This window comes from Anser cygnoides, chromosome 8, assembly GCF_040182565.1.
Source record: "Anser cygnoides isolate HZ-2024a breed goose chromosome 8, Taihu_goose_T2T_genome, whole genome shotgun sequence".
Classification (NCBI taxonomy): Eukaryota; Metazoa; Chordata; class Aves; order Anseriformes; family Anatidae; genus Anser; species Anser cygnoides.
In genome coordinates this window covers 24,537,508-24,561,505 of record NC_089880.1, presented here as the reverse complement: position 1 = coordinate 24,561,505, position 23,998 = coordinate 24,537,508, and the positions used below count along the sequence as shown (strand labels likewise).

Here is a 23,998-nt window from a genome sequence, read left to right as displayed (position 1 = left end):
CATAAGAGCAAATATTTGGTGGAGCCCTAACACATGAAGCCTCTCTGGCATTCTTGAATTCACTAAAGTGTTTCCTGTGAAGGTATTGTCTTAGCAACATGCTGAATGTTGTTTCATTGCTCATTCCTGTTTTTCCACCACCAGTTCTTGGTATGACTGTTACACAGTCATGAGTGGTCCAGATCCACCTTGCGGTCGTCCTGGAGGAGCTGTAACAGGGCTGTAAATTGGGTCTTCTCATTACTGAACGCACTTCAGGGAAGACATGTCTACCGCCCCAGCCACCTTCTCATGATGTCTCGGCTGATCTGGCTGGAAAAGAACATGCTTGCCCAGAGCTGAGACATGTGGAGAATGGCTGGCTCTCCCCTCAGCTTGGGCACTGATGACACGGGCACTGGGGCCGCAGGGGAACGGATGGCAGGGATGTAACTGAGTGTCCCCCTCACCTCCAGGCCAGGTGAGGGGCCATGGCACAAGATTGCGGCCACCTCACCTCAGCCCAGGAGGGCGAAGCAGCTGCGCAACATGGCAGCCACCTCCCCCTCAGGCTACACCTGAGGGCCCCCACAAAACCCTCCTGACCCTGCGGGCGCTCTCCTGCCGCCATGAGGACACGCTCAAGCGCACACCCTCCCTCAGAAACCACCTCAAGCCTCAAATTGGCCGGCAGCAGCCCGCATCCCCCCTCCCCTAGCTGTGAGGGGCACAACCCCCGCGGGCCAGCGCTGCGCCTGCGCCCGGCCCCTTCCCCTCAGCGGGCGGGCCGGCGGCGCAGCGCCGCCCCCGCCGCGGGAGGCTGCCGGCCGCCATGGAGGTGAGGGCGGCGCGGACGCGGCCGGGCGCTGCCCGCAGCGCGGACCGGCTGAGGGGAGGAAGGCGCGGGAGGGGAAGGCTGAGGGACGAGCGGTCCCTGCCCGCCAGAGCCGGCGCGGTTCTCCGGTTCTCCTCCCCGCTGTGCGTCCCGCTTGTGGCACGGAGCGTGAGGAGGGGGAGATGCAGAGAGCCCCGCGGGGTGCCAGCCGCGGAGCCCGGCCGGGGATGGCAGGAGGGCGGTGGGGCGCCCGCTGCTCCCCGCGAGCCGCGGGGGTCCGGGCCCTTTCTCTCCCCGGGAGTCGCTTGGGAGCGGGCTGTTGCTCGGAGATGCTCCTTCCCCAGGGCTTAAACTGCTGTGTTCCCTGCGTAGGGCTTCTAACAAAGTGTGGCAGGGCTGTGAGCTCCTCCGATGGCTGCTCTCTGGCAAGGATGTCTCTGGAGGGAGAACGGATAAAGGCAAATAAGCTGTTCTTAGATCGGGATGATCACAAGGAGTCCTCTAGTTCTTGTCTTTTTCCTCTGTCTTACAATGCCGAGAACTGTGAGCCCCTAGGAACACTGAAAACCTCATTTTAACCTGTGTTTTACCTCCGTTGTATCTGTTGTTCTCACTGGGGTGACCTTGTGAAGCAGTTAGAGTGGTCACCGGGCAGTAATACGGCCCCCGTGGCAACTCTGCTGCTGGCTTCAGCGCTGTGCGTGATAGCCAAAAGTTAGCTCGTTCCCCTGACGGTGTTGGCACTTGTTTGCAAAGTGTCAGGTTTGTTTAAAGATAAACCACCAATTGGGGTGTTTTTTTTCCCTTCTTTTATGAGCTCACTGCATATAAAAAATCGTTTTTTTTTTTTCCCCCATACAGAGTAACGCGCCACGGTTTGCTTGGAAGGTCTGGCATATGCTCGGGTAACTTCGAAGGTATACAGTTTGGCTTCTTTTCCAAACAAAGCCGCTCTCCATGCCTTCCAGATGCTGGATGGAAGCAAGACAAAATACGCCAGTGGAGCTGAACCTCTTCCACTGCGGTCCCAAAGGTAATTTTTTATGCTATTGGCAGCCTTCTGTTTAAAGTGGATTTGGGTGCCTTGGACACTCGAGAGTCTCTTGAAGTTGGGTATTGTCAACCGTAATGTTATTTCATGATATGAATGCTGCAGAATTATTCTTTAATGCTTTCAAAGATTTTATTTAGTTATGTGAGGAATTTCCTTCCACCTTCTGGTACCTTTCCTGGTAGGAAGACGTTAAAACAGACTAAAAATAATTAATTTGTGATATCCAGTGTGAAAATTCAGTGAGTTCGACGACTATTAATTTTAGGTGAAAGTAGAGCGGAGCCTACTCTTGTTTCAGACTCTAAAAACACTTTTTAGTTAATTATCCTCTCCAGAAAAGGCTGCTTGATAGTAGGGGAGTGAGTATTTTGCGTAGTCTTTTTTCTAGTGCGAAAAAGTCCTTATCTGATCAGTTGTGAGGTGTTGAGTAATAGCAGGAAATGCTTGCCTTGCGTTTGTACAAAATGGAAAGCTGTCTTCTAAGAAGTTACTCTCTTTGGCTTACGCTTGAAAACTAGCAAGGGAGCTGAGTGGGGTTAGAGGAGCTAATTGGTGATGCAGAGAGAGTCCTCTGAGAGTTCTTGATGCCATCAGACGTGGAAGAGGGTAAGCAGCTTACTGTTTCGTAAGTGGCCCTCAGAACTTACTTGCCCTATATATCTCCTTAATTTAAAACTGCTCTAGGGGTTAGAGAAGCTTTGAGTAGTTCAGTCAAAGTACTATTACAAGGACTTTTCTCATTTAGAATATGTATGATCTGGAGTTTAAAATAATTTTGCAGCTAAATTTCTTCCGCACTGTGATAGAAGCTGTTAAATATGAATTGTCTGTCAGCCGTCAGTAGCATTAACTATCTTGTTTGGCTGTGCTGCTCTATGTGGAAGGAAGGAGGATGGTCTTTAGTGCTCTAACCAGTGTGTATGTTATGTTGTCCCGGGCAAAGCTTACCATTTATGTTTACTCGTTAGTCTGATGAAATATTATGACTTATTATATCCTTTTATCCACGCGGCTGCCTCAGAGGCAGGTTGTTCTAGAACAAGCAGCAGAAAAGATTACAGTGCATTTTAAAGCCAACTTAAGATTGATTTGCTGTCCTCCCCTATTAACTTATTGCAGGGTCAGCCTTATATCCCCATGTATCTGTCCAGTGGGATAATATGTTTTTTCTGTTACTCTGACCGACAGCTAATGCTTTTAAAGAAATGCACGTGTCTCTATTGTAGACACAGACAGATCTCATCAGAAGACCTCTTTTCTACAGAATGAGTGCTAAAATGTGCTATTTTTTCCCCACAGGAGGGGGGAAAGGAATGCTCTCCGTTCCATTAAGGTTCTCCTTCCTCCCCCAGTAATGGTGAAATAATAAATTAGGGTAGAAGGAAACTATATGAAGTAACATTGTGCTATCCTGCAAAGTGAGATCCACCCATTGCTGGAGGGTTTCACTCAGAACCTCGGAAACCCCATGCGTAGTTGGCAAGGGAAGTGCTTAACTGAGAGCACGAAGTGTTAGGCTCTGCAACTTGCATGCGCAGAAGATAAGGTGACTCTGGTCTTCCGAAAGCGAGACAGAAAGGAATCACAAAGAGAAGGATGGAGACAGAGAAAAAGGTTGCTGTAATCCTTCAGACTGAAGGATTTTAGAAGGGTAGTGTGAGCTGTAACTGCGTGTAGGTGGTACAGTAATGCCTGCAGTAAGGCAAAACTTAGAAGTTTTCTCAGATTTGCTCTTTCATGAAATCAGATCACTCAGGCTTCCTGTGGACTTCAGGGTGTTCGTTTTAAAATGTTAATGCTCCTGTATGTTATTGAGAAGGCGTTGGGATGTTTTTAAGTTCCTCCTTTGTCATGGAGAATTCAGATTGATGACTTAAATTACATTAAAAGTTTTCGAGTGGGTGATACAAGAAGCTAACTTTGATAGCTAAGAATGAACTATGGCAAACTACTATAGAGATGAATGACCTGTAGGAATGCTTACTACTGAGAGTTTGAAATGAATATTCTTTCTTAATGCACGAATATTAACGAATATTAAAATAACCTGCCTCTTGATTTGACACAGGGCTGTCCTAAAGAATTGGGCATCCTTCCTCTTCAAACTGTACCTCTTGACCTGTAATGTTACAAGCACCATTAATCACTATGTAATCACTTCATAAAGGTGTCTTTGAATTTTTTTTCTGAGCTTCCTGGAGCTGGCCAGGTCTTGGCAGGATCAGCACCTGCTGAGTCAGACGTGCTTCATTATGAACGACGTCTAGAGGAATCAGTGTTGCAGGGGAAGGGAATGTCCAAGAATGACGTGAGGAACTGAATTGGCAGGAAAATGTAACTGAAGTCTGTTTCCATTCAGTTTCTTTGCCCAAAATGCTGGATGCTTGAAACTTTAAAGCGGGTTAACTTTTTTTTTAAAGAGTTTTGAGTACACACTTTCACATTTGAAGTCTGAGAGTGACAGGTGTGTCATGCTTGTGGAATCAAGGAACTTACTCATGGCTGTTTTATTGAATCTGTCAGTAACTGGTTGAACGTGTAAACATTGACTTTGAAAAGGAGTGTTTATTAACAGAGGAGCTGGGTGCTGTTCAGAAGGTGCAGACTTGTCTGTTATTCAGTTAGTCAACGTAATATTTTCAAATCTCAATTGGAGAAGCTTCATCAGGGACCTCAGTGGGCTTTTATTTGGCCTGAAAAAAAAGTCTTTGTAGTATCGGTGGGATCATAATATTTTTGTAACTGCGTCTGCTTTAGGTACCATCTCAGTGGTCTGAAAGCATCTTGAGCCAGCACATCAACTTTGAATTTTTCTTTGTTGAATTCAGGGCTTCGGCCATCCTCTGTGAATCCGCAGAAGACCGCCAATTCTTTCCTTCAGATGGCGTTACTTGAAAATCGCTGTCCTGCTTGCCACTTTCTATGAGTGAAGTCAGTACTAGTGGTATCTGTTCTCAGCATCTTGCACAGCTGAATGTCGTCTTACTTGTGTATCTGATCTATTGGAGATCTATCTATCTATTTGGCTGCTTTCACAAGACAAATTTTAAGATAGGTGTTAACTTGGTTACCACAGGGACTATTACAGCTGTAGCTGTGGTGCTGGGTCTTGAGAGACTGTTGATGTAGGTTAGGAGTGTGATCCTTCTTGTCCATTAAGAGTAATTCTGTATTTTATTCCTAAAGCTGTTATAGTTCTCCGAAGTTATAACAGCAAGAACTAATAAACACCACAAATCCCTCCGCTGTTTTTGCAAGACTAACAAGGGGGTCTATTCTTCAGCCGAAATTGTCTGGAGCACTGGAAATAATGCTGTTTTGCATTCTGTACGTATGGCTTATAAATTTTTTAATGCGGGGGTGTGCACTTGCTGTGTTCCCATGTAGCCCAGCACAATAGGTTCTTGCAATCTCTTGAGACTCTGGGCACTACCCTAACGTATATAACAATATTTCTGTGATTTTTGAATGTGTGACTGTGTTCCTTTTCAGCTACAGAACAGCCCGGCTCAAGCAAGACCCAGTTCTGAAGCAGGTGGTAGTGCTTGGACTCTCTGCTTAAGCTGCTTCCTCTCTTTGAATTCAAACGCACAAACAAGGTATCTGCTTCTTAATAGAACAAGGCATCCGCATTGTGTTCTTCAAATGCTTCCTGGACATGCGTATGCTTGGTTTTAAAATACACCCTTCCTTCCTTTGGGAAAGCAGATTAGAATGAGAGAGGAGTTACTTTTGGACAGTGGATTTTGGCATGTTTGTGTATGGAGTTTTCGGAAGCAAGATGAAAGGTAATGGATGCAGTGAAACTTGTGATTTCTTTTTTGTTGTTCTTCACTTGTCATCATTTGTGAGTCTTCCTTACGATAAGTGCTTTTGTTCATCCTTTTGAACATAGCTGTAGATGCCACAATTGCGAAAGGAAAAGGCTGTAACTATCGCCTTCCCACACAAGGCTCTGAATAATGCGTATGTTAAATATTACCTCAACACTGAATGATGATGATAACAACATGCAGGACTTCAACAAGGTTGCAGTTAAGACAAACTTACTCTTTTTTTCTTTTCCTCGCAGTATGGATTTTGCTGGGTTGTGTTATCCTGTGAGCAGTAATCCTGACCTGTCTGGAAGAGAAGGACAGATCGGAATTTGAACTGTTGCCTATTTCTTCAGCTTTTGTCAGGCTGTCAGTTGGACTGTAGTCTCTTAGAGAGCAGTTTGACTCTCTTATGGTTGAGAGGGATGTGAGAAGTGTTCTTTATCAAAGGTTCGACTAGTCCGCTCTAAACGCCAAATGCTGTTCCACTCTCACCTCCCAGCACTCAGCCAGAATAGATTACAAGGTGGGTGGACAGGTTGGTTTGTTGGAAGCAGGGGTTCAACGCTTCGGGCCACGTTGTGAAATGACCTTTAAATGACAGAGTGAAGTGTTCCTCTCCGACCTGATGTATCTGTGGGCTGTTCCCCTCCAGAGCAGTTCGTCCAGTCTGAGCTTTCTGTCTGGCAGGGTGAGTTTCCTGAGAGCACCAAGTGTCCTTGTCACAAGAGGTAGTCATGCAGCATGCAAAGCACCCGAGCGGTGCTTGGATGGCTGAGGCACGCTGTCTTCCAGTGTCATCAGAAACTCTGTGGTATACGGTCACAGAAACACGTTGCTCTGAAAGCTTGAAGGACTCCTAAAGCGTTTGCCCGATTTAAAAGGAATTTTTTTGTCATTCCAGTCGTTAAGCTTAGGACTAGTACCTTACAACAAACTGAATAATGAGAAGCTACGATATCTTTAAAGGAAAAGCTGTTTTGACAGAGAAGTAAACTACACAATGATGTGAAATAGCAGAACGGAAGGGTAAAAAAAAAAAATCTAATTAGCAAACATTTCATGCATGTCTGATAGCACATTTGGTCTAGACTATAGGTTAAAAACATCAGCTTTTCAGTAATTTGGTTTCTGTAAAGATGACTATTGAACTTCCTGGTTTCAAGGAAGCGGTTCGCTGTAATTTAGGAATTGAGTCAGACTAAAGGGAATTGAAATAATGCAGTGAGCTATTAAACACCAATGTAAATACCATAGCCAACTGGCAGGGTACAGGAGATGGTCGTGTAGAAAGATGTCAGTTTTGCTAAGGGGCAGGATTTGTCTCTTGGTTTTTTCCTTGTTTCTAGTTTCCTTTAAAAGTTCTGAATCAATTTAACATTTGAAATGCAATAGAACCTCTCTAGGTATGACTTAATGACCAGACCCTTGACGAGTCAATAAAATGACTTGTTTAACACTTTCTGGAGATCGAGCACCTCCTTCAAGAAGACCAGCTCTTAACTCTGAGCAGCTTCATGTGTGTGGTTTTGATCCCAGCTCAGAATAATTTCTAATACAGGATGAATTGAAGTCAGCGAGAGCTGGGACTTGCTGTCAAAGGCTAGCTTTAACTTTATGTTAAAAGTAAAGCTGTATAAACATCAGTTTGAGTTAAAAACCTGTTTCTTCAGAAGTAGGTAAAATGTATGCCTGTATATTTCTTATTGTGTTTCAGGACTTGCATTTGTCTTCCATTGTGATGATCTCTTAGTGCGTTCTGCTTAAGACTTGAAAATTAGGATTTACTGTTGTCTTGAATAGATGATTGTGGCTTTGAGTGATGCATTTTCAAGTGTCTCAGTAAGAGAGAGGGCTTTCAAAATAGCACGTCTGTTTGAGACAGCGTATAAGTTCTAAGTGACTTTCATAAGAGCTATTACTGACAGATATTGACAAGAAAAGCCCTTTTTCTTTGCTTTGTTGTATTTCATGTATTGGTAGATTGTTGTGTAATATTTTCTGCCTCAGAATTTCTGTGTTGTAAGAGTACCTTGGAAACAGTGAAAGGTAGAAAAACAGTTACGAAGTTAAAGAAAAAAAAATATTCAAAAAGGCTCTCTGTTAAAGGAGAATTGCCACAAAAATTGTTGTTTTTAGGGCTTGCTCTGGTGTCATTGCCAGTGTTTTCATAATTATACTACTTCTGGGGATTTAGTTTTTTCTGTAATACAAGATCTTTATTAGTGAATTTAGAAATCCCACTGGCTATATAACATTTTAGCAGTGCTTCGCTACTGCCATAAAGAATTTGAGCCATGATTTTCAACTGTTAGCACCAACTTGGCAGGATATTACTGAAGTTATGGAGAAATGCTTGTGTGAGTGCCCTGTGGAATCATTTCTTTTTGGAGATGGGTTAGCTGTATGAAGGAGCCTCTGTCAGCGAAGGTGTATGGCGCTGCTTTTTCTTAGGCCTTCTGTAATTATAAGAGGCTGTTTTTTCTTTTTCTGCCACATTATCTTGCATCAGTGAATTGTTACCTCTGACTAAGCTGTTGTAATATCTGCAGCTGGTAATGCAAGAAAAAGAAAAATCTAGATGCTACAAACACTGCTCATTTTGGAGCATAAGTTATCCGCTGATCTCAGGTTTAGAAAGGGACATCATGGTCCTATGAGAAATGTGTTGCTGGCCTGTTGTCAGCGTGAACTGACCTAGATTGCTCCTCTGACCTGGTAAGTCCTGCGGTTGCTTTGTTTTGCTGGTTTGTTTGAGATGTAATTAAACAAAACCCTTCCCGTTCCCCACCTTCCTTCTGTTTGGGAGCTCACTTTTTTTTTTTTTAAGCTGACTTGAAAAGGTCTGTAGAACAGTAGCACAGCTGAACGCCTGGCACCCTTAGGAGGGCTGAACATCCTGTCTTCAGCCTTCCAACCTGGGCTGTTCAACAATTCAGGGCATGCGTTATGTTAAGGGCAGCTCTTGGTGGTTGTTGGTGAGGTTGTTCCTGTGCTTTGCTTTAGTGTGCTGCGAGAGGAAAATTCACAACAGATTCATAATTATTTTCCTTCTGTGCTTACATTTTTTTTATCAAGCCTACCAAAAGCTGATAATCAGCACCCAAATTGTCTTTTTAGCTTTCCTCTGTTGTTTTGGGGGAGAGATGTCAGCCTGTGACGAAGAAGCAGGGAGACTGTTGGATAGCTTAAGGACATAAATGCGTGAGTGTGTGTTCATTTTTCTCCTGAAGTAATCAATTGTGTGTTAAAGGCGCCTTTATGTTCTGCCACACAGAGATGGTCAGCAGTCAGCCTCTTCCCATAGCTGACGGTGGGAAAAGAAAAAAGAAAAAAAGAACCCGAGCCACAGATCATGTCCCTGGGAAATTTGAAGGTTGGTGGCAATTTCTGAGCTTTTAATTATAACGGTCCATCTTCTCTCTGTTGTTCACAATTTTAATAGCTAAACGTTACTTTTTGGCGAACATTATAAGTCAACATTTCTGTATTTCTTTATCTGCAATGTTTTAGTCTTTGGTCACTTTTTTTTTCTGGTAGGTGTGAAATCTATGCATCCAATTCATGCTTGATTTTTTTAATAGGAACACTGTTTTGACTGACTAGATGTGAGCACAAATACTGACGTTGTCAGTAGAATACAGTTCAGTGAGACAAAACTTGGTCAGTACAAAACTTCTTAGTGGGTAGGTAGCATTTTAAGGTAGATAGCAAATCACGATTGTAGCTGTCCTCTGGAGTTAAGCCTTAAAATTTTAATTATACTCAAAACACTGTATCTGCAAATAAATCTTGTGTGGTAGGCATTTTCTGATCAAGGAGTGAAATGCCTTCTGCATGAACAAAATCAGTTCTGAGTTTTAAATGAAGACAGGGAAGGTGGATGCGATCCTAGCAGTCGGTGAGATAAAATGTTGCCTGTACGAACAAACTTGTAATTTTGCTGCTGGGATGAGGTAAATCTGCTTTAAATTTGCTTGGAACTTGAGGAGGGGAAAAAAAGTGAAAAATGAAGCATACTTAAGTCTGGCACATCTACTTTCATACTGCATAAATCTATTTTCTGTCTTCATTGCCAAGGGAATTTTCTCAGTTGCTGTCATGTGACGGATGCTCATCAGATAAATAGCTCATCTTGATGTTATTCACTGAAATGCTTTGGCTAATGTGTCCTGTCTGCTGGATTTCTTTGACAGATTTGTACAAGCTGACTGCTGAGCTTCTTGGTGAGGGAGCATATGCAAAAGTTCAGGGTGCTGTCAGCCTCCAAACTGGGAAAGAATATGCAGTAAAAGTAAGTACAGATTAAAAGCAGCGTCACTTCTTCCTGTAACGTGTTTTTTTCATTCCTAGTATCTCAGTGAAAACCTTTAATAGAGTGTGTAATAGCAAAAGCTTTTAGAAAATTCTTGATGCTTGAAATGAGCCTGCTTTATAACCATTGATAGATCTGTCATTCTGAGTCTTGTGCCTCTGGAGTAAACTGGAATATCTGCTGCAGATAAAAGTCCCAGACAGTAAATGATGGTGTAACGGTTTGATCTCGGGGCTTGCTTTTCTATCCTGTTCCGATTTGATTGTAGTCCTACCTGTTTTTATCTCGTCTTATGTCAGAAGAGGCAGAGTCATTATCTAGGATGGCCTACCAAGTAATGCAGGCTCTTGAGAATGATGCTGTCTGAACAGCAAATATTTTTTATGTAAAACTGTATTTTATTTTTTGATAAGGGTGAATTTTCTGTAATGCTATTATATTGGTTGTTAGGGCTCATTTACAGATTTGTGATTGTCATGAGTCTCCCCATTTAATTAAAAGCACAAGTAGTAATAGAAAAACTTTATGCTTGATTCTTCTGCAAAAAACATAGTCACAAAATTTTAATCTTCTTTGAAAACCTCGTCCTGAAGATGCTATAACTTTGTTTGTGAAATTGTTGAAGTCTATAGTCTGAAATAAACAGCTACTTTTTGAGTTAGGCAGGTTCAGATACTGGAGAGATCTGGCTGTAAAAATGATAAATCGATCCCAAATAGGGGTGGTGGGAGTATTTGCAGTAATGTCATGAGCTTTCAGTTCACGTAGCAGTCTTTCAGTCTCAGCCTCTGCGGAAAGCCCTTGTCCTTGCCCTCTTTCATTCTGAGGAGTGTGTGAAGGCAGGTGACTTCTGATGGCAGTGCAGAAGGGCTTTGAGGTTCCGTGTATATCTGCTTTAATACATTAGGTCCTGCTGCTGGATCTCTGTGAAATTTGCAGCATGAACCAATGTCTCTTTCTGCAGCAAATTTACTATTTTTTAGTTAAATGCCTATAACGATGAATGTCGTCTTTTTCACTGTTCAGTGTCTGTTATGACTCAAATCTATTTTTGCTAGAACTTAAAAGGATATCCTTTTCTGCACTTCAGAGTTAAAAATGATGCAAGAAAAAGCTTCTGGTAACTGCTCAGTTACTGTGGTAACATGTGGATTTAGTTCCTTTCTTCTCTTCCTGTTCTCATTTCTCCTGGGCTTTGAATATTTTCCAAGACACTGCTGACACTGTCAGTAGATGACAGAGGAGAAGTTCAACAGACAGACAAATGTGGAGTATCTCTCTCTGGTGGACGTAGATCAGATTCAGGTTCTAGATCAGTTATCCAATTCTAGACCCATGTGTGCAGTTGCTGCAGTAATTTTTCAAATACGAGCTCTGTCTCTTTCCACAGATCATTGAAAAAAATGCTGGCCACAGTAGGAGTCGGGTTTTTCGTGAAATAGAAACACTGTACCAGTGCCAGGGTAACAAGTAAGTATAGAGTTTCCGGTTTATTTAAAGTATCTTGAGGTTTTTATTTTTTTATTTTTAATTTAAACCTCTTTCTATGCGATCTGGTTAGGAACTTTGCAGTAGTCTCCTTAAAACCAGTTGAAATTTAGACTTGACCTGCTCAAAATGAGAATTTCCTCTTACCTGGGAAGTTTAGGGAAAAGTCTACAAATTAAGTCATATAACTCGATCAACATCCATGTCAGTGTAGTCTGACTGTGCTTCAATGATGTATGGCTTTTGTCCAAATAAGGAATTAACACTTTGGTGCTTCCCCTGTGATTTCACCATTGGCAAAAGCCAATCTGGTTAAAGCTGCTGTTGAATGCAACAGTCTTGCCCTTCCTTTCTTAATGTGTGTTTTTTCCCCCTCTTTGTGTCAGTCCTTCTGCTTTTGCACAGGAACTCTTAGATGAGCTAAAAGCTAATTTAGTTTTCATTTGGATGAGTGTGCTGACTTCACACAGCCAGAGGATAAAGCAAATTTAAAGCTGCCACTCAAGTCCGAAAAGGAGGGAGAGCCTGTGCCGCCAGTGGCAGCATGCTCTGTGACCAGTTTAAGCCAATTCTGAAACTACTCCTTTAGATGTCTTTGTTCTGTAATTGTTAGAATACATACTGCAGCTGTTATCTGTAGTACAGTTGTGTAGCTCACATTAAACTTTTATTTTTTATTGTGATGCTTAAAGGTAATCTAAAAACAAGCTTGTTTACCCAAGTCATGGGTTTAAGTTGTGCTATGGAAGAAGCAGATTAATATTCGTTCTGTGCACGGTTAAGAGCATAAGGTCATCCAGTGCATAACTGATTTTAAAATTGCAGTTCTCATGAGCACATGCATAATTCAGATTTTGTATTTTCTATAAGTTTTAAAGAAATCTAACTTCAAGGTTGGACGTTCTGAAGGCAACCTGGGGTATATGTGTTGCACTGCAAAGACTGTATGCTAGCGAAACAGAAGTTAGTCTAAAAATGGCAAGTTGTGAACCAAACTTAATGTCATGCTGACAGATGCCTGTCTCCTCCAATCCCTGTGTGTTCTGCCTTGTGATTTCCAGAGAGAAAGAATGCCAATTTAATTATTTTTTTGCTCTTGCCTTCAGCACAAACGCACTCTTCCAAGTGACTGAATACAGCCTATTATCATCAGTTATCTTCCCCTCAATAGAGCAGTAGCAGAAGTCATTCACAATCCTGTCTGATGAAAATTTTGGTGCTTGGCCTGTTTACACTGCTTAAACTTCAGTGTGAATTGGAAATGTGATTTTAATGCTACAGACAACCAAAGCAACTTGTGTAATTAATACTTTTATTTTTGGCTACTTCTGGCACTTCCTGATTATCCATAGTGAAACCCTTCATTGCTCTCTTTATGCTGTGCTTCATTCTTGTATTTTTTTTTAAAGGAACATCTTGGAATTAATAGAATTTTTTGAAGATGATGCAAGATACTACCTTGTCTTTGAGAAGCTGCGAGGAGGTACTGTACAGTAACTGTGCCTTTGCTCATTGAGTCATGTTGTCCTGTTTGTGTCAGTGTTTTAAAGGAAAATGAAGAGCTTGCTGTAAATGGTTGACAATTTAACACAAAGAAGCATCAGAGTATGTACAAAGCTTAAATTATGGCCATTCTTTAGAGATACCTGTGTTTGCAAAAAAAGAAAATAGCATATGGATGGTTGTGGTTGTGCTGTTGCAATCCCTTATAACTAAGTGATGGAAAAACCAGCTCTACTAAAGCAGAGCTGTGCTCAGTGTACCTTCAGGCAAGGTACCTTTTTGACAGCAAAAGTGTTAAAATTTAGCTTAGTATACTGAACTTGCACAATTTAGTAGTGTTCCTCTTTTTTTCTCTGAAGTGGATTTTGGGAGATGCTGGATGACACTTCAGTTTCTGAGGAATGCTGAAGAGGTGGTAACAACCATGGCAGGAGTGCCCTACTGTTGTTTCTGTTTGTAGGATTTTTCTGTGAGTGCTGAGTATAAGGTCTGTATAATATGTTTTCATTGATATAATTCTTACCTGAGGGAGTCTGGAACATCAGCTGTATTCAGAAGGTTTATTCTGAAGTAAACCTGCTTAGTGAAATGAGCACGTCAGGTGGCTCAGACCTGTTTTCTGCAAAATCTGTGGGCACATTCAAGAACTGTTACTACTTCCTAAGGCTGTAAAGAACAACTATACCAGGAAAATCCTTCGAACTCTGTGCCCTTACGAAATCTCTGTTAAGCTCAAAAGTGGTGTCATCAGCAAGGGAAGCCTTGTGTCTTTGAGATCTGATAATCCGATCCAGATTGGCCTTCCTCCGGGCATCTAAAACACTATTTCAAAGCACATCTGAAGAGTTTTTTCGTCCATCCTTTGTTCTGTCTGTCTCTGCCAGCAAACATCTTTCCTTTTTCCTGTCTGATTCCTCACTGTGGAGGAGTGGCGGCAGCACTGATGGCATAAGGATAAGACATCTCACAGACAGAGTATGGCAGGTTTCCTTCCACATCTAGAATTTAAGATTAAAAATGAAATCACCTGAGATATAAAATGTTTACTGTATTCAGAGCTAATCACGAATGTCAGTTACTTCTTGAAATTTTCTGCCTGATTGCTGTCATAAACGTAGCTCTCTGGGTAAGAAAATGGAAGACAGTAGTAAGGCTATTTAATGTGGTTGGATCTCTGTGGATTACGTGTAGGTAGATCTTAAAGACTTTTTTTTAATGTTTTGAGAAGATTGATGGAATTCACTTAAAGGCAGGTTTTTATCCTTATATTTATTCTTTCTTAAAGAGATACCAATGGTGCTCTGACCAAGTTACCAGTCTTTCAGTATGCTCATAGCTGAGTTCTTTTCAGATGTCACACCCCTGGGCAAATTTTGCCTGAAGTTACTGTGTGAGCCTTACCTTGATGTTAGTGGGAATTGGATATTTAAAGGTAGAATGTCTATTCATTTTGATGGTGTTGAGACAAAAAGTAACCTTTCTAAATGGTTTCTCTCTGGCCCTGTTCATACTGAGGTCAGTTTTCCTTCTACTGCAGACCAGTAATGGCAGTTGTATTTTACCCCTCTATTCACAGTATTTTCTCAGCTCAAGCAGCATTTGTACTAAGGTTTCTCTTCCACCTGTTACTCTTGCAGGCTCCATCCTGGCCCATATCCAAAAGCGGAAGCACTTCAACGAACGAGAAGCTAGCAAAGTAGTGCGAGATATTGCCTCAGCTCTAGATTTTCTTCATACAAAAGGTAAGAGAAGGCCGTCTCCATTTTCACTAGTGGATATTGTGCATTTAGGATATGAAACTCGTTTTATCTGTAAGTGGCCAGCTTTAACTTAGCTAGCACTTCTGTTTCCAGCCATGTCAGATGACTTATGACTTATAATGTTTTCCTCTATATTTTCATAATGTGTTAAGATGGTATAGCCTTTTGAAGAATAAAAGTTAAATGAGCAACCAGGGAGAATTACCATTAGGGTTGAACTCTTTGCTCATTCATGTTACCTAAGTCACATGTAAAGATTACTCAAAAGGGAGCTGATTTTCTTTTTAATTTCCTCCTCTTTCAGATCTACAGGGATGCTTTTCTGTGTTTACCCTGAGTTTCTGCTGGTTACAAGTCCTCTGTATTAGCTTTTGGTCTCCACGTTTGGGTCCCTACTGTTGAGTGAGGGACCTACAAGTGAACCATAGTCCTTGTTTGGAGGTGTTCTCATTTCATTAGGGATATGCTCAGATTTAAAAGTAGTTGTGTTTGTGAAGAGTTCTTTTGCTTTAAAATGTTTTCCTCCTGGTTTTTCTACTTTGGAGTACTCTTGTTTCATTTCAAAATGTCTGTGTGCATTGTGGTCATCTTAGGGTATGTGTTCAAGTGGGATGTGGTAGATATATGTCCAGATATCTGGTGCTGCATAGATTAAGCAGATTTACTTAATGTTTGCTTTCATTTCATTACAGTGACTACCTCTGAATAAAATGACGTATAATTGAAGGCTATGTTTATTGTTTATTTTGATAAACTCTGTTTATTTTGCCATTTTTATTAGACAGGTTTTACAGGTCGTCAGCAGGTCTGCTTGCTGTCTAAATTGTTGAATACTGGCTTCAGTTCAATAAAATATTTAGTTGTAGGCTTTACTTTAAAGTCACAGGACTGCTCGCATGCTTGAGGAATTGGAATCACAGTATTTATACTTTGATAGGTTGAACCTGTCAAAAAGAGAGGCGTAGTAATGCATAAGGAATAAAGTGGTAGAACTGAGGAATATGGATCTTGTCGCATGTTATGACTATGATAGCAGAAGTTAATTTCAATGTGGGGAAAAAACTTCATTTAGATTAGGAATTTTGGTAATCTCTGTAGCCTGGAGTTTTAAACCTGTAGAAAATGTAGTCTTTGAACACCCATGTTTAGAAGATTTTGACTTTGAGTTATAGGGTGAATAAGAAACAGGAAACTTAGGTCGGACGTGTGGAGAAACGGATATTCAGTGCTTTAGTGCTATAAGAGGCAGCGTAACAACTGAAAGTCTAGGAATGCTGTTCAAGCATGCTTAACATCTACTCAGCTAGTATCTTCTTGCACTTCTCTCAGAGCATTTGGTTTTGATTCCCCATTCCCCCAAACAAAAGGGGTGTGATTCATTAAAATGGCTTTAGAGCAGCAATATACTTTCTTTCTTGCCAGTTGCTGTGAATTGCTACAGTGGGGATGTCTTGCAGAATCAGCTGCTGCAACATGCCCTTTCATTTTATTGTTCTCTTTATGGTTCTTCCGTGTCACATTAAAATAATTAGTAAGTAGCATACAGAACACTAAAGTAAACAGGAAATTAAAGCAGTTTTATTGCACAGCTTAGCAGTGAAGTGCTACAGCTAGATGCTTTAAAAAAATAATAAAAATTTGAATGAGGACAACTCATTCTTTTGCTAGTAGTAGTTTAAAACTCAGCTGGATGATAATACTGCCTTACACCCACTTGGGGTATGTGTGCTTTATTGCTAATAATCCACTGGAGGAGTGTTTAAAGGCAGTTGTTTTCTTTTCTCAGCTCTGTGTGTGACCGCAAAATAAAACCTTATATAATCAGACATTTGAATTCAAACTCTAATACAAAAAAGCGCTGTTAGATTTCATATTGCAAGCCAAGCTAACTGCTGGGAGTTCTTCAGCCTTGCTGTAAATGTCAGCATGGGCCATCCTGATGGATGTTTGTCGTGTTTCCCCTCTTCCATGCACAAACAATGTGAACTGCATCATTATGAAAGCTGATTCCTTTGATCAGTTCTATGCTATGATACTAATGTTGTATTTTAAGTCATGTCTTGTGGTTTGTGCTGAAGAAGATGGGAACCTTAACTAGAAATTGGTGGGATACCTTGCTACAATACTTACCTCATGCTATAGTGTAGTAGCAACTGTGCTTGGAGTAGCAGGTTTTTTAAGCAAGACTAGAGTGCAGTTAACAGCCAAATTGCTCATTTGATTTTATTTTTGCTGCTCATTTTCTTCTGCCTTCCGATCTTGTTTGATTGTATTAAGTGGAGAACTTCCAGCAATGTGTGTTTAGGCAATTGAAGAACCGCTTTGACCACAAAGAACCACCATTGCCTGTGAATTGTGCAGATGAATACTTTGTGTTTCCCAGCTGGGTCTGCCTTTTGTGGTAGCCATTGAATGAATTAAGGAGCCCTTTGGTTGTTCTCCTTTAGCCTTTTCTTCTGCATCTCACACCAAAACCTTTAGTTTTATTTTTGCCTCAGAAATCGATATGTAGCTGTACGTGGCTGTTAAAGGGGTTATATTTTCATCTGGGAGCTCAGTGTTTTCTTCTGGGAAGTGCTTCTCAGGTTCTGTCTGTACTGGTAGGAGGTCAGTAAGTTATCAAATGATCCCTCTGGAAGGAAGGACCTTCCTGTAGAAGGTACAGAAATCTCTTGACTAAATTGTGCACACAAGAAAACTTTCCTACAGGTCAAGTCATCTTAATAAGCTATTTTTAATTAGCATAGATATACTTTTAGGGTAAGCCAAAATGTTCCAGTGTTACCAGGTTCTTATTTGCTTGATTGACACTTACGTACTTTTAAGGGTGATAAAGGCATAGCAGGATGCAATGGTTACTTTTTACAAATAAGCATTGCAATTCAGTTATTTGCTCTATCATTACAGGATGTGTGTGTGTGTGTAAACTCAGGCCTAGAATATTTTCCGCACCACTTTCTAATACAGAGAAGTAATGAGAAGTAACACAGGAGAGTGTTTTCTGTAACAAACATTTGTGCTCTTGTTTAGGTATTGCTCACAGGGATCTGAAGCCTGAAAACATCCTGTGCGAATCTCCAGAAAAGGTGCTATTCTGGTCTTTTAACTTTCTAAAGTCTATTTTTTTAACTTAGTTTCCAAATTCAGTGCTTGCATTCTGTCTGTTCTCTTCTTGAAGACTTCCGAATCAATTAGTGAATCTCAACTAAATTTAACACAAATAAGCCTGATAGATGCTGAGTTCTTCTGTGAGCTGTAAAAATGCGAGCATCTGGCTAGATGGTAAAAAGCCAGCTGTTTTCAGAGCGGGCATGGCAATTACAGCTTAGCATCATCTGTACTGAGGCAGTACCCAGATGGACAAGCAACATCTGCATTCCTGTTGGTCACGTTATGTATAGTTCCCAAACTGCTCCAGTGTGGAGCCAACCAAGTAGAAAAACAAGGTAACAGGGTTAGATGGTGGGATGTGGGAGCAGCTGGGGCAGATGAGGTAAATGCAAGGGGTAGAATATACCTGTAAGAGAGTGGGTTTCACTAGTCCTGCTGCTGCAGAACATCTTGCCTTCTATCCTGAGTTTTTCCTTGTGGTGCTGTGTTCACACATACTGCATTAATCCTAGTCTTCTGAATCTTTTAATGTTTTAGGTATCACCAGTAAAAATATGTGACTTTGATCTTGGTAGTGGAGTGAAGCTGAATAGTGCATGTACTCCAATCACTACTCCAGAATTAACAACGCCGGTAAGAGACCTATTTTGGCTTCGTGCTTCTCCCATTCCCCCATAAAACAATTTTTGTATCTCCAGAGGAGAGCTTGCAAAAGCGTTACTACGTCTACACCGAGTGGTGTGGATAGTTCATTTAAAACAGGCATATGTAAAGAAAGGAGAATGCTTAAAAAAAAACAAAACCACCACCACTGACAACAACAAAAACCACCTTTGAGTTTTGTCTTGATTCAACCCTCCCTTTGAAAATTTGCTTGAATTTGGCTTTCTAGTGTGGATCGGCAGAATACATGGCACCCGAAGTGGTTGAAGTCTTCACGGAGGAGGCCACGTTCTATGACAAGCGGTGTGATCTTTGGAGCCTGGGAGTGATTCTGTACATCATGCTCAGTGGTTACCCCCCTTTTGTGGGCAACTGTGGCACAGACTGTGGCTGGGACAGAGGAGAAGTCTGCAGAGTTTGCCAGGTGACTGCATGTACTGGGCACGCTTGAGGGAGTGCACTTTGCCTCATGAATGTAGGGTGTAAGACTAGCCGTAATGCCAGCACCGAAGGGTTGTGTGTGTAACGGAACCAGATACGTGGGGAGATAAGCCATTGCTGAGAATTAATGCCAGTATGGCTTTAAACTAAAGGAGGGGAGATGTAGATTAGAGGTTAGGAGGAAATTCTTCACTCACAGGGTGGTGAGGCACTGGAGCAGGTTGCCCAGAGGTGGATGTTGAGCTCCAGGAGAGTCTCCATCCAGGGCCTGAGTGTATTCTTTCTTAAAACTGAGTACATTGACTTCGCTGCTTCCGTGGGGGGAGAGAGTTGTCAGCAGTCAGTGTATCACGGCCGTCTGAGGATGTGCTGAGTCACTGTGGAGCTGCCTTTCACTCTCCATTGGCTCAGTAAGAAGACTGCATGGTTTCAGCTATCACCCACCATGTTAGGTGGATACATTTGAGTAAGAAGAAAGCCACCCGAGAAGACATCTGGTTGCATTCTAGTTGCCATTTAAATTAATTTTTCTCTTTTCCCAGAACAAGCTTTTTGAGAGCATTCAGGAAGGCAAGTATGAATTTCCTGACAAGGACTGGTCACATATATCCTCCGAGGCCAAAGATCTCATCTCAAAGTTGTTGGTTCGTGATGCCAAAGAGCGACTTAGTGCTGCTCAAGTTCTGCAGCATTCATGGGTTCAAGGAGTACGTATTCCCAGTTACCATTTTTAAGGGTTATTTTCTTCATGAGTCGTAAACAAGCTGCTCCCTCCCTCTAAACATTTAGTAAAGATATTGCATGCTTTAATGCTCATATTTTGATTAAATTATTTCCAGTGGCTTTATTCTTCCTGAAGCTCTGTGTGGTAAATATTTGGATGACTCTGTCAAGCTTTAAGTATTTTTTTTAATTATCGCTTTATGTGTTTTAAATGGCTGTCTTGTGGATACCAGGCACTGCAGCGCACACATTATGATGTTACTTTTTAATACAGTAATGCAGAACACTACTAGATGTGGTTTTGAAAGAACATCAGTATCACCTTTTGCTTTAGTTCCCAGTTCAGGAAAGAACAGATATATCCTGTGGAGAGCTTCCCAAGCTTCAGTGTTATACCTGCAAACGGTGGAATCTTCTTGTGAGGGGAAAGATGGCTTAGGAATATGTCAACAGTGATTTGTAAACCCAGAGCAAAGTAGTTAATATGCAGTATCCATTAGTTGTAAATCTGGGGGAGTCGCATGATTTTTAATCATTAGAAACTTGGTTCCCAGCTACTAACACATAACCAACTTTTCTTAACTGCTTCTTCTAGGAAGCTCCTGAAAGGGGATTACCTACCCCTCAAGTTCTTCAAAGGTAATCTTTTTTTCTTAATATCTATTGATGTCTATAAGCCTGGTCAAGAATTGTTACTGAATGAATGGGGAGAGATAGGAGGTGACAAATCAGGGATAAGATCCCTGGTTAATGGTGCTACTTCATAAATGTGGCAGCACTCATTTTGTTAAGAGCATCAGAAATATTAAAGCTGTGATTTTTCTTTATAATCTGATCTTGCTTGTTTGTGGGAAAGGCATTTCCTGTGGAGCATGGCTAATCTTAGACTGGAAATAATGATGGTTTTGGCAGTTTGCTGCCCAGGAGGGGGAAAGAGGCATAAAGGCATGTGTTATCCAAAGAGTCTACATTTTGATGGGTGAATAATCATCATATGTGCAGACTCGCATCTGACTTCCATTGAAGTTGGTGGTAATCACAGTAGCAATTTAACTGTGAGCAGGGCAAGATTCATTTAAAGCGGATGGCAGAGTTTGTATGCCAGAGGGTCTGAGTCACACATCTGTTTCTATTACCACGTCTGCTGCTGGTGATTCCAGGTTCTTCATGCCCTCAGAAATGCGTTTCCTGAAGCCAGGTGTGCAATTTTAGTGGGACTGCAGTTCTCTGAAGAAAGACAGCATTGCCCCGCATGCTTGTCCTTTTTTAATGTGTAGAAACTGAAGCACGGTGTCTCAGGTGGCTACCTGGCTTTACAGGGGGAGTCCTTGGCAGACTGAGGACTAGAGCTGTAGCTGGTTGCAAAGTCTGTGTGTTTTTTGTTATGTATTGCTGGCTGTCACAACAAGGAGAGATGCAAGCATTAACTGGTCATTTTGCCTGCTCTGTCAGTATTTTGATAAGAGAAAGAAAACTGCCTGGAAATGCATGTTCTTCTCTGAGGGTAACCAGCTCAAGTGACTCTTTGCATGTGTTGTAACTGCTTTCTCCTTTTCCCTCGAAAGGAACAGCAGCACAAAAGACCTGACGCTTTTTGCTGCTGAGGCTATAGCCCTTAACCGCCAGTTGTCTCAACACGAGAACGAGCTCAGCGCAGAGCAGGAGAGCGTTGCCCATGCTGTGTGCTCCATGAAGCTTTCTCCTCCATCCAAATCCCGCCTCGCCAAGCGCAGAGCACTGACGCACGCCACCAAAAACAGTGACTTTCAGCCAGTTCCCCATAAAGCCTTTTAAACTTCCTTCCTGTTATGGATTGGCAAGATCAGCCTGTTTTCTTACGTGGATTTTCGGTACTGGTAAAAGCATCTCTGCTTCTGGCTCTGATTAGAAGCTTGCTCTTGTGATGTGCTTTGTGACTTTAAGGGGATAGCTTTTTATGGGAGTGTTTTTGCCTGTCAGATTTGGTGCATTAAGATAATTTAACTGATCTTTTTAAGCTAGAGAAGATGGGTTTGCTGCTGTATTATCTGAGGTGATAAATCACAAACCTTTCATATTTTCTTCTTAGAAGAACACACTTTAAATTTCAAACTTGAAAACATTGGGAGGAGAAATACTTTCTTGCTTTGCCTGGCAGAGCATAAAGTTTACATATCTATGGCTGCACTCTTTGCTGGCAGATCTTGCAAGGTGCTGCTGTTAGTGTCAGCAGCAGGGACTGTTTTCAACCAACAGTGCCCTACTCTCTATCTGTAGACTCAGGAAATGAAGGTGACTGGATGGATCTCTGTCTCCATACCTTCAGTGGGCTTAAATTTTATGTGGATGATACTGCAAAGGTGCGTGGGTCTCTTGGGCTTGCACAGATAAGGAGGAATTTGTTGCTTTTTTATCCTATTGGTAGTTTGTATCAGCATATGGGACAAATGTTGGGGGTATTTTATTCTTTTTCTGATGTCTTGTTCTTAACTACAGTGTACTTCATATCATCCCAGTTCTTTTTGTCCAGTGCCCCCTTCTCTTACAGTTATACTCTCAAGTCTGATAACTGAAGTATAACAGACAAGTTCATATTTAATGTCTGTGTTTTTTCTGTGTTAATGCTATCCTCAGTTATACCTTCCTTTCTGGAAACTCATATTCCTTCAAATCCTTTTGTATGTGTTACCTGGAGTTAATGTGAATGGACAAGCTTGAGTGAACTTTGGTGTGTGAATAATTTAGGATTATCAAATGCAAAGGTACGTTTGTGCAAAAACAGTGCTGTAGCTGTGGCATTCTGCCTCCTTTAGTCACCTCAGGCTGGGTGGCTAGATTTCAGGCTCCAGCTTCAGTACTGTGATGCACCGGGGTCGGGAGTAATTTGGATGGGTACTGGCTGAAAAGCTGAGGATTTTGAGTGACCAAGGTGAGGTGTCCATTGAGAAGGACGTGGCTGTGGAGCACTTTCAGAAGCATAAGCTGTGATAATTGGGCTAGATGCCTGACATGATGCACCTTAACCTTGCCAGCCATTGCTGAAAACATTTGCTGGGGCATCGTGCGTGGGTGGAGAGGGATAGGAGGAGGGCCCCCAGTGCCAGCACTCACAAGGTGAATGAGAAGGAGTGAAGTGGCTGATCCAACACGTGCTTGGAAATAGAGAAGTCAAGGCTGAATGTCTTTGCATGGGCTGTTCAGAGCAGTTTTACATTATATTTTATCAGTGTGCGTACAAGCTATTTTTATACAACATGCTGTATTTTGTGACTAATATTAAAGTTGTTCTTATTTAAAAGATTTTATACATTGTGCCAGTGGATGGATTATGAAATGTATTTTGCTTTGTTTTTATTAAAATATTTTAAGTTATGGATTTAACAACTTTGATGGTTTTTGTGTGTTTTTTGCTCTTGATTTATTGATGATACAAAATTAGGAATTACTTGCTTAATTCTCTGCATTGCTGGGTTTAAGACACATTCTGAAGATCAAGTATACTTTTCACTTCTGTGACTCTTGTTTTCTTCGTCTCTGGAGCTCTTGTGATCTCAGCTTTGTTTGGCTGTGATCCTTCTGACCTTCATAAGAGATCAGATAACTGAGGGCCAGTGAGCTTAGGAACTCCTCTGCCCAGTTACATTTTGTGTTTTTCCCTTTTGATTTGTGTAAGCAAAAATACTAAAGTTTGTCCAGGAGTGGTGGTGCGATGCAAAATACTCTTGTATGGAGCCCTGAAGCCCATCAGGCTCCTGAACCTGAAGCACGAGCGTTAGCATGGAGCTGTGAAGTGGGGACATTAACTGTGCTGAACAGGTCTGGTAATAACTTGGTAAGTGGTCCTTTGTGGGCTCTGCTCTGCACCTGGTGCTACTCACTGCTGGTAGAGGTAGCCCCAGAGAGAGTGAGTTGGTTCAAAAACCGAAGCTGCTGTGCTTGGGTGACCTGTTATGAGCCCTTGTTCCCCTTTCTAAAACCCATCATGGAAAGTGAATCCCATGTGTGTGAATGCACACGGAGGAAAAAACTTGCTTGCTGGCCAGATTCTCTTTCCTTTTACAAAAGAGAGCATGGGAGAAGAGGTTGAAATGTCCAAAGAGAACATTAGTTTGGGGATATTTTTGCCATTGCCTTTGGCTAGTGGAATTGCCCTGTATAGAGGAGACTCCTCATCCCTTCACAGCCGCAGAAAGGCAGGTCTGAGTGATACCGTTTCCAGGCGAGCAAGTGCTCCTCTGGGCTTGAAGCCTTCTGTGTGAAGAGAACGCTTCAGCTATTGATGTGTGCTGTGCAAAGGATTTTAAGCACTGGTGTGTGAAATGCTGGAAGTGC

At 41.8% G+C, this 23,998-nt stretch overlaps 1 protein-coding gene across 4 annotated transcripts; it reads left to right on the top strand.

The window, feature by feature from the left end:
- The first annotated feature begins 678 nt into the window (after positions 1–678).
- Positions 679–22,773, top strand: MKNK1 (MAPK interacting serine/threonine kinase 1). Of its 4 annotated transcripts, none has more exons than XM_048058976.2 (15): positions 679–817; positions 1,676–1,847; positions 5,361–5,467; positions 5,577–5,656; positions 8,961–9,059; positions 9,880–9,977; positions 11,389–11,468; positions 12,896–12,969; positions 14,627–14,731; positions 17,780–17,835; positions 18,398–18,493; positions 18,753–18,947; positions 19,507–19,671; positions 20,283–20,326; positions 21,253–22,773. In XM_048058976.2, exons 4-15 carry the CDS (start codon positions 5,620–5,622, stop codon positions 21,479–21,481), a joined length of 1,278 nt encoding a protein of 425 aa, XP_047914933.1. In that variant the 5' UTR covers positions 679–817; positions 1,676–1,847; positions 5,361–5,467; positions 5,577–5,619; the 3' UTR covers positions 21,482–22,773. The 4 variants fall into 4 exon arrangements, with proteins under 4 accessions (XP_047914933.1, XP_066857848.1, XP_047914934.1 ...); XM_067001747.1 differs by lacking the exon at positions 5,577–5,656 and adding an exon at positions 5,055–5,195; XM_048058977.2 differs by lacking the exon at positions 5,577–5,656.
- Positions 22,774–23,998: the final 1,225 nt, after the last annotated feature.